This window comes from Zymoseptoria tritici, chromosome 4 (assembly GCF_000219625.1).
Source record: "Zymoseptoria tritici IPO323 chromosome 4, whole genome shotgun sequence".
NCBI lineage: Eukaryota > Fungi > Ascomycota > Dothideomycetes > Mycosphaerellales > Mycosphaerellaceae > Zymoseptoria > Zymoseptoria tritici.
The window spans coordinates 1,669,964-1,684,269 of record NC_018215.1 but is presented as its reverse complement, the minus strand read 5'-3'; the positions used below and the strand labels follow the sequence as shown (position 1 = coordinate 1,684,269).

Sequence of the window (14,306 nt, the reverse complement as noted above, 5' to 3'; positions counted from 1 at the left end):
TTGACCACGGGACGTGTCATGATGGTGGTCGTCGTCGAGCAAGCGGTCGCGCTCCCATTTCTCGCAGCTGCGCTTGGGTGTTGACGATTGCATTGGTGTTTTGCAATACTGGGATTGAATTTCCTCTCTCAGTACCTTACTGTCAGAAGTCACTATAATAGCGGCAGATCCTCGGAGAGGAGCGCCAGCGCCAGCGCCAAGTTGGGGCTCTAGGCGCGGGCGCAGAACTGCCAACAAGAGCGCGCCCCGCATCGATACCGACCAGACAGTGGGCAAGGCAACCGTTGTGTTGCGGGTGAACATCAGCCGTATCGTCATCATGGTATGTGTGCGGCGAGCCGTCGCCGTGATCAGCACTTTGCTTACATGGAGGAAAGCCTGCGGTGGTGTTGGCCTCGACGCACCACCATCCAACGATGCGTGCGCTCAGATTGCGGACCTGTGTTCTGGGACCGTATCATGCTCAGGTATTCCGGGACGATTGGCGTACGACTGTCTGCGATCCATGCCCTTCCGCCCAGATTTAGCCACAGCTTTTTTGGACCACTATCGCCCCTACCTACGCTTTCACTCAACGCTAGACGCCTTGAAGGGTACTGTATCTATTCCATACCTCCACAATATCGGCTGACACAAGGCTCATAGATCCACCTCCCACATACATATCAACCGCCAAAGACTTGGACGCCAGCTTGAACAAAATCCGAGCCCGCTCTGCGCAAAGCGGTTACTCCAGCCACTATGATTTTGAGTCGGACCTGAACCATCAGCTGTCCCTTGCCCATGACGGCCATCTGCAGCTCGAATTGTGCTCTTTGCAATCCTTCCGTTTCACGCGGGACTTGCCACTGGTATCTCTTTCAAACGACGGTCTTCAAGCCCCGTCTCTATACGTATTGCGTAAGCATTCTCCATCCAGTATTGCGCTACCTACTCACTGAGCGTCTTCAAGCAGATGCGGAGCTGATGAGATCGAGTGAGAACGGCCAGCACGTCTCCCCCGTGGTCAAGATCAATGGGAAGGATGCCGTATACTTCCTAGAGTCAGACGTGGCGATGGGCTTGGATATGCACGACCCAGATGCCCGGTGAGTGTCCAGCCCGCAACTCGTCGTGGCGGGGAACGGATCGCTCATCAGTGTGTCAACGACAGATACAACCACGTCTTCCCATCGGCAGCCGCACGACTTTCTGGGGAATTTTCTCGTGGCGCATGGGTCCGTTACAAGGGCTTGTGGCCTGGGGCAGCGGCTTATACTCTCGAGTTCGCCAACGGTACAGCTATGAAGGTCGACGTGCTCGCATCTTGGGAAGCTGCGATTGGGCCCATGGTTTACAAGAGCGGGTCAGATCTGTTCGGCGCCGTATGCGCGGACTCGACCGCGTCCGCTGGTGGAGAGGGAACGGCCATTGTCGGCGATGACCTGACAAGTGCGGCTCAGTCCTACCCAGAGTCCGATTGGAGCCACGAAGATGCTCCTATCAAAGTGCACTATCTGGATCACGCTGGATTGCCCGATACGGCTGCGGTACAAGTACTGTCCTTCGCGACCAGTAACGGCAGCAAGCAGTACGCCGATGCATCGGCGCAGTTGCTGAATGAAATCGCAGCCCGAGGAAAGACAAGACTGGTCGTTGACGTCACCGATAACCTGGGCGGTGATCTCAGTGCTGGGCTGAATTTGTTCCGCCTACTTTTTCCAAACGCAAATGTCCACCTGGGCACGCGTTTCCGCGCCCATGATTTGATCGACACCATGGGCCAGATCTTCACCAGAAATCTGTCGCCGGGCCAAGCACCTTTGGATTTGCCGCTTGTTCCACAGGACGCGGTGGACCCCACTCAGAAGCATGCTTTCGACTCATGGAATGCGTTGTACGGCCCTCACGAATCAGGGAGCTCCAACATGTCCAATCTCTACGGCCTATTTGATTTCGATGCCGCATCGAGGTTTCGTCGTCCCATAGCCGGGTACGGCTCCGTTGCCAGGGCCCGCACTCTATTCAAAAGTAGGAACATCGTCATAGTAAGATCACCGCATGGTCAACAGGTGCAACTCCGCTAATGCCAGGATAGCTAACAAATGGTCGCTGCGCGTCGACCTGCGCGGTCTTCGTCCACCAGATGATGCGACAGGGCGTGCGAGTTGTAGTCTTCGGCGGTCGTCCTCGCTACGGCCCGGCACAGGCTATTGGAGGTAACAGAGGAGCCCAATTTTGGTCCCTGGCGACTATTGGACGTTATGTGAACATGGCGCACGAGCTGGCTCTCAACGTGAGCAGAAGCCGCTCATCCCCGGAAGACGAGGAGCTTTTGGCTCGGATGGAGAAGTTGATGCCGCCTCGGCCAGAGAGTTTCCCGGTGCGATTTGACATGCACGGAATGAGCGGGATCAACTTTCGCAGTGCGTATGACGGCTTCGACGAGGATACACCGCTGCAGATGAGGTATCAAGCCGCCGACTGTCGACGCTTCTACACAGTGCGAAACATCATGGACCCTGGCTCGACGTGGATCGATGCCGCCGAGACGATGTTCCATGGTGGCGAATGCGTTCCCGGGAGTGCGAAAGCATCTGTTTAGAGGGACTAAGGTACGCGAATTGTACCAAGATCGTTACGGAGCCATCAGCGGTCTCTCTGTACGAGGAACAGTAAAAGGCGTAGGATTAGGCTGTGGTGAAGAAGGGAAGAGGGTGAAGTTGCGAAAGCACGATCTATAACCTACCGTACGTACCTTGGTATTATGTAAGCCACCATTTCGCGCGTCGCGCGCGTCGTCATGAGAACGTCGTCCTGAGAACCTTGAAAGCTCTTCAGAAGAAGAGAAGGTGAGATTGAGGCGGGCGTCGCGAATCTATCGTCGCTCGGATCAGTCAGTCTACAAGGATGTTGTTTCCCGAGGCTTCCGCGTCGTGCACTGTCACGATGCGTTGGGATCACGCGATACCAGCACGAAGCTTTGAGCTTCACTATTTCTCGAGATGATCATGTCTGATCTGATTGTTCGACCATCGAGCACGACTATCGGATCCTCGTGCAACGATGTTCCTTGGCATTTTCCGCCCGCCCTCCCTCCGAGTTGCTTGTCCTTTGGAAGTCTGCACGATGCGTGTATTGATTGAAGGCAGTCGACTCACGTTCCCTCTGGATCGATCAGAGAACGTGCGGAGGCGTCGAAGGGTCAAGCTGCGATCGGAGTAACGGTAGCTGCTCCGTCATGCCCCACACAGGAGAGCGGTGACTACATGGAAGCTGGGAACAGGAGCTTCCTAAGTGGAACGTCGACGAGCCACACGGATGCGTTGAGAAGACCGGGAAATAGCAGGGAAAAGAAGTTCCATCTGGAGTCAAAACATTACATCAAGTCCCTTGCTCCACACCAACGAATGGGTAACCCTTACCTCCCACCTTTCTCCGACCAGGACTGACAATTCGCATTGATTATGGCCTGACAAGAACCACCCTTCCTTGCGCCCGCAGCCCAGCAGCAGAAAAAGAGATCGAAGATCTGGGAACAATCAGCACGTTTCCTGTGTCGCTTTGGCATTGAGATGTGTCGTACTGATTCACAGTTTGTGCAATTTGGCGTTGCTCTCGATCATTCACTTGTCGGGATACCCTTCACATGAAATACACTGCCACGGAGAACGTTTGCTGATGGCCTGGAAACAAATCAGCAAAACTTTCTGTGCGCATGCTTCGTGGTCGACAGGCCGGGTCGTACCGAAGCCTCGCTGCTGCAGCATGGCAGAGGCTGATGTGGTCTTCTGGGCATAGGCCCTCCCACGGCGAGTTGGAAGATGCCGATGAGGCCTGGATGTTCGTGGGTACGCTGTTCAGCAGATGCTTGGACGATGAAAACTGAACGAGTCGAAGACCTGGGATGCCACGAGAGTGACGAGACAGGCTCGGCTGCGAGCCTCGGGAAGGACTTACAGATGAGGGTGGCAAGGGTGGAACGCATGGTCTCTTGACTTGGGTCGGTTCGTTGTTAGAGGTCGAGGCCGACAGATTTGGATGTCAGATGAACTGGATGGACTGGATGTTGAAGAACGAAAGAGCAGTCACGAGGGCTGACGGCAGGTCTAAATATTTTTGTGCGACTGGGACGATGGAATCCGCAGCTCTCCGCATCACACATTGCATTACATCACGCGCCACATCACGCAAGACCAGGTGTAAGCATGAAGCACGAAAAGATACTGGAGGTCCTGCCATTAAAGTCATGGTGCCTGGTCTGCGCTCTTTGAAGGGCATGCCGACAATTACCGCCGCCAGTACAGACTCCACGGTCGAATGGATGCGTAGCTACTGGCTGCCCGACTCGATTGAGTTTCCAACAGTCAGCACTACTCCAGGGGTAACGTGCAAGCTACCGCATGTGATCGCAGGAGTGCTTGGCATCCGAGTCCGGCCGGGGATTGAGAGCCTGTCTACGAGGTGATCACACCAATCGAGGCCAGTGAAGGCCTCTGCGTTGCGATTTTTGAGAGCATCCCATACGCTCACCTGCTGTACAGCGTGTGATCGCATCGGACTGATCGCCTCGTCCGTAGACGTGAGCGAGTGCCCGAGACCGAGTGGCCCAGTTCCTGGTAATCAGGCCGCTGACCTCCGGCTGTGTCTGAACGGTGATCACCACGATGCGCCCTTTGATCGCGATCATGATGTCCGATCTCTGACATGATCACGACCAGGCTTCGACCATTTCCGTAGAGATTGCCGACTCTTCCCGGAAATCAGAGATGCGCTGCTCTGTTCTTTGGGAAGGACCTTGTGTCTCCAGGCCAAGTGCTCGACAAAATGAGAATGGCCTGCGCAAACGAGGCGTCGACAAGAAGGCGGCGAATGCTTTGCATAGAACTATCAAGTCTATTGCATTACCATCGCCTTCTCCGCCTTCCTTCTCAACAGCCAGCGTCGACTCACTTCCCGCCTCCGGCCGAACGATCTTCTCCTCCGTTCGCGGCCATGCTTTGATCCCGTCCTCCTGTGCCCTCCTTCGCTGCCTCCTCGAGTCATCAACGACAGGCTTTGCCCTGATGAGGCTGGAGGTTTGATCATTAGCACCCGCTCATTCATTCATGGTCGGAGACGGCTCTTGCTGGATCGATGTAGGTACCTAATAAAACAGAAGGGCAGAAGGGTTAGCGATAGTTCGCACAGGGGACAAGGGCAGACTGAGACCTGCTGGCATAGCCCGAGAGACAATCTAAAGAACGGGAGGGTCTACTTCGTGCTTACAACTCTCCTGCATTGCAGGAATCAGCGCTTATATGGATGATGCAATCGCCGTTTGGGCCGATAGTGATACTCCTTGAAAGTGCATTGAGTTGGAGAGCCGAGGGTGGTATGTTCTTCAAGGGTCAGACGTCAATCATGCTTTGGCAACGCCCTTTGTACTGTTGTTTTCCCACGGGAATGGCGGTGTCGGAAGAATGGGACAGGCGTCCCATTGCACAACTTTTTCATGGAGTCAGTCGTCTTCAACGAGATCGTTACGGAGCCATTAGCGGTCTCTCTGTACGAAGAACAGTGAAAGGCGTGGAACCAGGCTGTGGTGAAGAAGGGAAGAGGGTGAAGTTGCAAAAGCACGATCCATATGACGGTATTATGTAAGCCACCACTTCGCGCGTCGCGTCGTCCTGAGAAAGCACTTCCGATCCCCACTGCTCCTGCATCAACAATGTCTCCACCGCATACCAAGATCGCCAAAGAGCAACGCACAGTACAGCCGCTGCGATCAGCCGTTCAATTTCACTGCAAAGTTTGCGTCGAGGAGAAACTCTTCTCCCAGGCCCTCTCACTGCTCATCAGCAGCCTGCAAGCAGGTCTCGACACCGATTCACCCGCATTCCTACCTTCATCACCTTACTTCAACCTCTTCTCCACACTGGTCGTACATCCGACGTACAACACTCGAACGAACAACGCCGACAAGAAGAACGAATCGAATGCGGCACTGAGGTACATTCGCAATGTCGTGGAAGTTGTCGGCGCAGGCAATGGCACACTGAAGAACGCTTTCCGGTTCGACGGCCCTTTGCGGAGTGATCGCTCTAATCGAGCTAAGACACGACAAGCGGATGTGGTCGATGCAAGTGGCGAGAGCAGTCTGGACAGCCCATACGCCGGTCTGCAGTCGGTATCGAATCGAGCACAAGACTTCTGGGCTGTTGTTGGCTGGGCTTTCAATTGCAGTGTGCGGCACAAGGCAAGATGGAGCAGGTGGAGTCTTTGGCTGGAGCTGATGATGAATATCCTGGAGGAGGACCTCACAAGAGCTGCGAGCTGTGAACCTGACGAAGTTGCTGACAGTCTGTTTGCTCACTACCTATCTCCGATTGGCGAAGGGAGGAATAACAGGCGTCGAGTGATGCGGGCGATCACAGCCGATGGGACAACGAAGAGCATGGCAGAGTTCGGTGAGATCTGGAAAGACGAGACCAACCCACCGAAGAAGCAGGACGACGAACGAGCACCTAAGCGGCAGAAGCTGGATCTGGAAAAGGGACAATATGGTGACTATTTTGACGATGAGTCGGAAGTGGAGGACATCTTAGGCCAGATTGGTGGAGGTGCTGCGCCCGCTGGAACACGAAGAAAGCGACGTTCTGCGGGTCGAACAGACGATGCCGATGCGCGCGACGGAACCTACGACATGCCCTCAGACCAGGGATGTGAAGCTGCCGGAGTGGAGGCATTTGGAGGCATGGAATCGATGCGACTAAGACAAAGGCTCCTGGTGCTACTTGCTCGGATCAGCTCAGATGCTCCACATCTATTCGCCGAGACAGAGGACCTCTTCGACCTCTTCGCCGAATTCTTCCGTCCGCTACCACTAGATGTATTCCAACAATTCGTCACCCCGCAGACGCCATACTTTGCTCCCGACTTACAGGCATCATTCAATGCAATGCTCTTCCGTCCGTTGCTCGGGTCATCCACAACCACAGGCATCATCACACAGGAGATCTTCGAGGAGCAGTTCGCGGCCAACGCCGCAACGAATACATCGTTGGAAGACAATGCCAAAGTCAGTCTGTTGACCGAGAGTCTCCTACGAGCATTGTGGAGTACGAAGCTGCTGTCGAGTGATTTCTCGCGATTGGGGAATGTCGTGGAGGATGGCATCAACGCGAGGAACGATAAAGTCTCCGGTCGAAAAGGCAATGCGAAGCGAAGTGAGGCGGAGGCTCACGCGAGACAGCTGCTGAAGTGCTCTTCGGAACGTCTGAGAGTGCTCGTCCTTGTTGCTGCGAGCTGAAAAGAGCAGTATACTGTAGCTTGTGGTACTAAGCGAGGCACGAAAACCCAAGGCCGCTTCTTCAAATCGCCAGCCTTCCAGCACAATGTATTGTGCTGCTCCTTAATGACATCCCGGACGGCCTGGCCTCCGGACGAAGTCGACATTTATGTCCGGTAGGACAATAGTCCGGTTGTAGCCGATCGAGCCGGTGGTTGAATGTGTCAAAGAGTGGCAGGCGACTTTTGAAAGTGACAACGGACCAGATCGGTCTGTTGATGGTATGGTTTCCCTGACATCAAGAGCGTGAGGTGGGTAGAATGGCCTGTATACAGGACGAGGTTTCGCGGCATCGGGATGGCAGGACTCGGGTACCAGCGTGGGAATAATTACGGTATTTTTCCGATCGCGGGCTGGGAAAGTAACAGTCTTCCGTCACGAAGTAATGCTCTCTATGTTCGCATTGCACAGGGTTCCTCACCAATCAATGGTATCGATAGTGTGCTGTCAACTGGTCTATTCAGTGCTCGCTCCAGCACAGCACAGCAGCCCGGGCAGTGGCGCTTAGCAGGATTTGTCTTAGTAAGCATGTCCATCACGGTCGTTTACGCGAGGATAACACATCCTCTCTGTCCACTTCACTTCGCTCACGGCAGCCAAGGAACCTGAAGAAACTCTCCTCGTATTGGCACAGACGGGATGCAGACCACGAAAACATGCCCTCCCTCCCTCGTCTCCGCTCCATCGCCGAGCACAATGTCAAAACCCTCCGACAAGCTCCCCTCGCAGAGCTGTCCGGTGCTCTGGGAGACCTAGGCACCCTCCTGCCACTGATGATAGCCATGACTCTGAACAATTCCATCGATCTCAGCAGTACGCTGGTCTTCTCCGGTCTGGCAAACATCGCCACCGGCGCAGTCTACGGCATCCCACTCCCCGTGCAGCCCATGAAAGCCATCGCGGCCGTGGCGATTGCGCAGAATCTAAGCAAAGACGAAGTGGCAGCTGCGGGACTCGCGATGGGTGGTGCTGTGCTTCTGCTCAGCGTGACGGGCTCGTTGAAGTGGCTGCATCGAGTTGTGCCTGTTGCTGTTGTCAAAGGTATTCAAGTCGGAGCTGGGTTGAGTCTTGTGATCAGTGCGGGTGCGAATCTGATCAAGCCTCTGGGATGGGTGCATCCCGCGTGGGATAATCGGATATGGGCGGTGGGCGCATTTGTGTTTTTGCTGCTTTCTACTCTACTACCTCGGGTTCCCTACGCTCTGATTGTGTTCGTGCTCGGCCTTGCCATAGCCGCTGCAACGACCTCTGAAAAATCGCCAGCCTCAATCTGGACGCCACACTTCGCCGTTCCATCGCAGCAGAGCTGGAAGACTGGCGTCCTCGACGCCGCTATCCCGCAGCTGCCGTTGACGACTCTGAACAGCGTCCTTGCTGTTGTCTCGCTTGCTGAAAGCCTGTTTCCCGACCACCCTCCGACACCAAGCACGACTTCGATCGGACTGTCGGTAGCCATGGCGAATCTGGTAGGATGCTGGTTCAACGCCATGCCCATCTGTCATGGCTCCGGTGGTTTGGCTGGGCAATATCGATTCGGAGCTCGCAGCGGGTCGAGCATTATCATTTTGGGCGTGGTCAAATTTCTGCTTGGTCTTTTCGTTGGTGATGGCATTGTACCGCTGCTGCAACGCTTTCCAAAGTCATTGCTGGGCATCATGGTTATCGCTGCTGGTGTGGAATTGAGCAGAGTAGGTCAGAGCGTGGGTGAAGCAAGGGATCTGTGGGAGCAAGTGGGAGAGGAGAATGATGAAAATATCACGTATACGAAGAGATCGCTGCAGGCAACGAGTGAAGAAAGTAGAAACAGGTGGATGGTGATGCTTGTTACAGTGGCTGGCTGTTTGGCGTTCAAAAATGATGCTGTGGGCTTCGCTGCTGGTTTGTGTTGGCATTGGGGTTTGAAAGTGCCGGGCGTGCTTCATCGAATGCGGTATGGTCGCGGTCGGATAATGCTGAGGGATGGAGATGATGCTCCCCATGGCCATGTTCCCAGGGAGGCTTGATGTCGATGCGGCAAGATACTGCTGGCGTCAGTTCACGTCTGCATGAGACTGCAAAAGAATTCAGCATCATGGGAAGAAATGTTGACAAGAAAGAGCCTAGCTCATGGCTGCGTTCTATTTCCCGTGGTATCGAAGATAGCAAACCCCCGGAACTCCATCGATCTCAGCAACTTCATGACTGCTGAAATACCGTCAGCTATAAGAGTCTGGACACCCAAGAATCACACATACATCGCATCTGCTCATCCCACTCGATACACACATCTAAGCGGCGAAACAGTCCTCGTACTTCTTCGTATGGCGCGAGTCGGCGTGCTGCTCCAGTGCCGTGCGGTTGACAGTGCTTTGGAAGTCCTGGAAGCAGATCTTACACTTGACGGTCTTCGCGGCGGCATTCTGCAGGCTCGTTGGTCAGACGTGGCCTTTGTCAAAGACGTGAAGAGGACGAAGAAGAACTCACCGATTTCAGCTGCGAAGAAGGTTCCTTCTTGCCCTTTTCGCCGGCCCGCTCGCGCTTCTGCTGTGCCTTGGCTCCGTTGCCCATGTTGAGGAGTGTGCTTCGGTCGAGTTTTGAGGTCGAGTTGGTTGTTATCGTATCGTCGCCGAGCTCGAAAGTATGTGTAAAAGTGGTGAGAATGCGGAAAGTGTCGTCCAGAGGTTTTCCGCTAGCGCCACCACGTGGTGTTGAGACAAAAATGGCGCAGCGCCAGAGGTATTTTTAGTCATGTCTGGGATATTATGTCCCGAGATATCGGAAAGCGCGAGTTCTCGAGGGAAGGATTGAATATATCAATAGTGGACTTAATTGAAGTGTAGTAGTAAAGGCGTGACAATTGCCTCCTTCCCCCGTCATGGCCCAACAATGCTAACTCATGCTGTTCTGTTCGTTCCCAGATAGAGTCACCAACTCATCGATCGCCTCAAGAATAGAAAGACGAGCATGACCACCGTTCTCTCCGTAGAGACTCTTCAAGAGGGCAGCAACATCTCGTGTACGGGCGCATCATTCTCCCTGCGCCAAGTCGTATCTCCAACCTCCTTCCCTCACGACCCTCTCGCGTCCCTCTCGGTCCCTCCTCTTCTCCGCACTCGTGACTGCATCGCCCGTCTCATGCCACAACGCACTGCTGCCTCTCTCTCTGAACCTCTTCAATCGCTCCACATTGCCTTTCGCGCCATTGCGGAAGACCTCGTCCATCTTCAACTCACCAATGGGGCCGAACACGGTCTCTGGGTCGACGAGCTGCTGTTGCGTGAGCAGGTCGCGCAAAGCAGGTGATGCGACCCAGCTAGGTGCGCGGAATCCGCCGTTGTTCCCGCCTTGTGGAGATGCGTCCGAGTCTTCGTCTTCCGAGTCGGTGGCAATGTCGGGCAGGTCGATGTGATCGCCTAGAGGAGTAGTTCGCGGAGCAGATTTCGGAGGGTGGAGAGCGTGCGCGGCAGGCCGGGCAGGAGTCTTGAATTGCTGCTGTTGGTAATGATGTGGTGGATGTTGTGCGAGTTGTTGCTGAGTGGAGGATGACGCGGCGCTTTCGGCGAATGGGATGCGGGCAGTAGACATCTGGACGAGCTGGGAGGGATGGAGAGGCTTGTTGTTGTTGGCGGAAGATGAGGTGCTGCTGGCCATGTTGGATTTGAACATGCTGTGGTGAGCGGCGGGAGGAGGCGCGTGTGTGTAGCCGTGATTGAATTTGGTGATCGTTTCCTGCGTAGTGTTAGTCGTTGGACCAGTATAAGCACTGTGCTGATCGAAATATACCTTGCGCATCGTAGAAGGCCGCTTCGGAGGCGCCATGACAGACGCCCGCGGGTTGGCCTCCTCCTGCTCCTCGATGGTCCTTCTCCGCTTCGCATCGGTCTGCTGGTACGACGCCGGGCCGCGCATAATGCCAGGGCGCTGCGGTGGCTGCGGGAACTGCTCTTCGTCATCCAACTGTCTCTTCGCAGCAGGCTTCGAGCCAGTCGGCGCAACAGAGAGGATCGTTTTGGTGAGCTGGCGCAGCGTTCCTGGCAAGTCGCTGCGAGGATGAGCTTGCTGCTGCTGAGCACGCTCGCGTTTGATCGACTCTGCCAATTCATGCGCCTCTCGCGCGCGCCGGGCCTCTTCATCTCGCCTCAGCTGATCTTGCTCTCGCCTATGCTGCTCGTCACGTCGCTGCTGCTCCTGGCGCTCCTGCTCTCGTCGCTGCTGCTCTTGACGCTCCTGTTCGCGCTTCCTCGATTCAGCCGCCTGCTTGTCCGCCAACTTGCGTTGCGCTGCCAGCTTGGCCTCTTGCGCACGCTGTTGCTCAGCAGCCTTGCGCTCTTCCTCGACACGCTTGTCCTCCTCGACCTTTGCAGCACGTTTCCGCTCGAGCTCTTTCTTTTGCTCTGCCTTCTTCGCAGCAACCCGCTCATCGGCTTCCTTTTTGCGTGCGGCAGCTTCCAACGCCTTCACGCGAGAATTGCCAGGGGCAGATGGTCCGCCTCTGCCTGCCATTGCCGAAGGCGGACGACTTGGACCGTCCTTCGATGCGGGCGGAACCATGCTCTCGTGGGTAGATCGTGAGAGCGACGCCTGCGAGTTGTGGCCGAACCTCTGCGACTGGGACGCCACTTTGATGGAGACTGGTTGCGGTTTCGACTGCGTTGTAGGCCGGACAATTCTGCCTGGCGCTCTCAGCTTTCCGGCGCCGAGAATACTGGACTTCAGACCTGTGGTCACTCCTTCGTCGTTCGAGACTTTGTCTCCGTCAGCAGACTCTGGACGCTCCGCTGCAGCCTTCTTCTTCTCCTTCTCAGCTTTGATAGCTTCAGCTTTCTGCACCTTCTCCGCCTTTGCCTGTTCTTCCTGCTGCTGCTTCAAGGCTTTGGCCCGCTCCTTCTCCCTCATCTTCTCCAGCTCGTCGTCAGCCTTCTTCTGCGCCTTCATCTCCTTCTCGCGCTTCTTCTGACTCTCGTCTGAGCTGCGGGTCTTCCTGCTGGGGCTGAAAGAGATGACCGATCCGGTCCTGGCCGGCGAACGTAATGTCTCCGTACGAGATTGCATGGCTCCCGGCATGTTGAAGACGCTCGTCCCTTGCTCCTCTTCACCAGCTTGGTTGTAAGCCTCCAGCTTGGCCGCAGCGCTCGTGCTGGCAGATGAAGCGAAAATGTTCTTAGCTGACTTCAGAGCAGACCACAGCCTGTTCTTAGAAGCACTCAACGGTCCATCGGTCTGCTTCTTCCCGTATGGAGATCCCGCAGGTGTCGTGGATGACTTCATGGCGGCAGCAAGATCTGGGTGCGGGATTGAGGTCGACTTTTCGAGCGTAGCACCCATTTCGGTGTGAATCCTCGGCGATCCCACAACGTGAGCTGACATGGACTTCTGGTGCATCGTAGGACGGGGTGGCGAGAGCGTCCTTGCTTGGATCGTAGCGTCTGAGGTCTTCTCGTGCAGCGACTGTCGCGGCTTACTCGGGGCGATCCAGTCGTCGTCTTCGTCGTCCACATCCATGGCATCTTGGCTGGCCTTGTTCTGGGCGAATTCGAAGTTGAAGGTCTGATCCATCTCTCCGGTCGCTGGCTGAATTTCCGGGAGTTGCGGATACGTCGGCTGGAGAGGAATGCTTTTAGACGGACGTGGTTCCTTTGTCTTGTTCAGCATGTTGATTCGGTCGTGAAGTAATTGGGCGGTCGATTTGCTGTGTGCCTTCGTCTCCGGTCGTTTCTCCTGTGACATCTCATCGTCCGCTTCTTGTGAGTCGACATTCTTACTGCCAATCGACTTGTTGAAGACGCTGCTGCGGTGCCGCTCCATCTGGCCCATACTCCTCTTTGCCCCAAGTGGTTCCCTAGCGGGTAATGATGAGAATGTAAAGCTGCTCTTCCTGTTCAGTGGCTGCTCCGGACTTGATGTGTCCGATGGAGCCTCCATATCCATGTCGACATCGTTGTCGATCTCCTGCTCGGGCTGCACCTCAGCAACAACCTCTTCCAGCACATCCGCCTTTGCATGGTGTTGCGCATGCACACCGTGCAAATCATCCGGCTGTGTGGCCACATAATGCGCGTCGTCCATTTCTTCATCGACAACTTCGTCCTCGTGCTCCTTGGCAGAGACGAAAGAGTCATCTCCCGTTTCGTCTCCACCTTTGCCGTCACGCAGCCGTTGAGCAGGGGGCTGATCATCGCGTAGAGGTACTTTCTGTGTCTCTCCAATTTGCGACAGACTGATCACGCTCTCCATCATGCGCGTGTCCGGATCCATCTCATCCTCCGTCATCATCCCGTGATAACCCGAATCGGTCCATGGCTTGCCAGCACGTTGAGGGCTAGTTCCACGCGCGACTGGTTGAGCAAGAGCTTGTTGCTGATTTGGGGCATCCTCGGAGATTTGGAAAGGCGCGATTTTGTCGTAGAACGAGTTCTTCTGCGCGGATACAGGCGCAGCGGGCGCATTGTTGGGCGCGAAGATGTCGGAAAGAGGTTGTCGGGGTGCAAGGACGTCTCGTTTCCGTGCAGTGCGCGGAGTCTTGCCTCGTAGCTTGCCGGGCGTTTTGAACATATCGGCGAAGTTTCTGTAGGTCCGTCGTCAGTTCAGAGTCCCTCCTCAACAGTGGACTTATACATACACTTGTGATGTTGAGAAGATATCCGCCATATGCTCGTTCAGCCATTCCAACTCATTCCGCGCGCTGAAGCTGAACTCATCCGCTTCTTGCGCGATGAAGTTCTCGGCCTGATCGCGCTCATCCTGTATCCATTGCGATGAGCCGATCGCCGGCGCCTTTTGCCTCATTGCTGCCATTGTGTTATTATTGTATCGTCTGGCGCCGTCGTGATCCTGCTGGGCGAGCTGCGCGTGCGCCAAAATTGGTGCGTCCAAGGTCGGGTGTGATATCGCTAAATGTACATGATCCAAGAGCAGTATGTAATCGTCGTCGTCGTGAGTCGTCCAGTATCGCGGGTGTTGGTGTTCCAATGTTCTGGTTGTAAGGTAGATTGATTGGCGTTGTTTTGATTGTTTACCT

The 14,306-nt window shown here is 55.2% G+C and overlaps 5 protein-coding genes across 5 annotated transcripts; 3 read left to right on the top strand and 2 right to left on the bottom strand.

Annotated features, from left to right (window-relative positions):
- Window positions 1–319: 319 nt before the first annotated feature.
- On the top strand, window positions 320–2,584 carry MYCGRDRAFT_92612 (uncharacterized protein; the record flags this gene model as incomplete). The annotated part of the gene is made up of 6 exons (XM_003853340.1): window positions 320–322; window positions 468–486; window positions 646–900; window positions 953–1,088; window positions 1,154–2,027; window positions 2,078–2,584. 6 exons carry the CDS (start codon window positions 320–322, stop codon window positions 2,582–2,584), a joined length of 1,794 nt encoding a protein of 597 aa, XP_003853388.1.
- Window positions 2,585–5,689: 3,105 nt separating this feature from the next.
- On the top strand, window positions 5,690–7,270 carry MYCGRDRAFT_71209 (uncharacterized protein; the record flags this gene model as incomplete). Its single annotated transcript, XM_003853341.1, has 2 exons — window positions 5,690–6,575; window positions 6,633–7,270. 2 exons carry the CDS (start codon window positions 5,690–5,692, stop codon window positions 7,268–7,270), a joined length of 1,524 nt encoding a protein of 507 aa, XP_003853389.1.
- A 642-nt stretch (window positions 7,271–7,912) lies between these two features.
- MYCGRDRAFT_71206 (uncharacterized protein) lies at window positions 7,913–9,312 on the top strand (the record flags this gene model as incomplete). Its single annotated transcript, XM_003853342.1, has 1 exon — window positions 7,913–9,312. One exon carries the CDS (start codon window positions 7,966–7,968, stop codon window positions 9,310–9,312), a length of 1,347 nt encoding a protein of 448 aa, XP_003853390.1.
- Window positions 9,313–9,395: 83 nt separating this feature from the next.
- On the bottom strand, window positions 9,396–9,916 carry MYCGRDRAFT_104183 (uncharacterized protein; the record flags this gene model as incomplete). Its single annotated transcript, XM_003852974.1, has 3 exons — window positions 9,396–9,493; window positions 9,544–9,708; window positions 9,773–9,916. The coding sequence occupies 2 exons, from the start codon at window positions 9,854–9,856 to the stop codon at window positions 9,577–9,579; spliced, it is 216 nt and encodes a 71-aa protein (XP_003853022.1).
- Window positions 9,917–10,315: 399 nt separating this feature from the next.
- MYCGRDRAFT_109145 (uncharacterized protein) lies at window positions 10,316–14,083 on the bottom strand (the record flags this gene model as incomplete). The annotated part of the gene is made up of 2 exons (XM_003852973.1): window positions 10,316–13,853; window positions 13,908–14,083. 2 exons carry the CDS (start codon window positions 14,081–14,083, stop codon window positions 10,316–10,318), a joined length of 3,714 nt encoding a protein of 1,237 aa, XP_003853021.1.
- Between the last annotated feature and the right edge of the window lie 223 nt (window positions 14,084–14,306).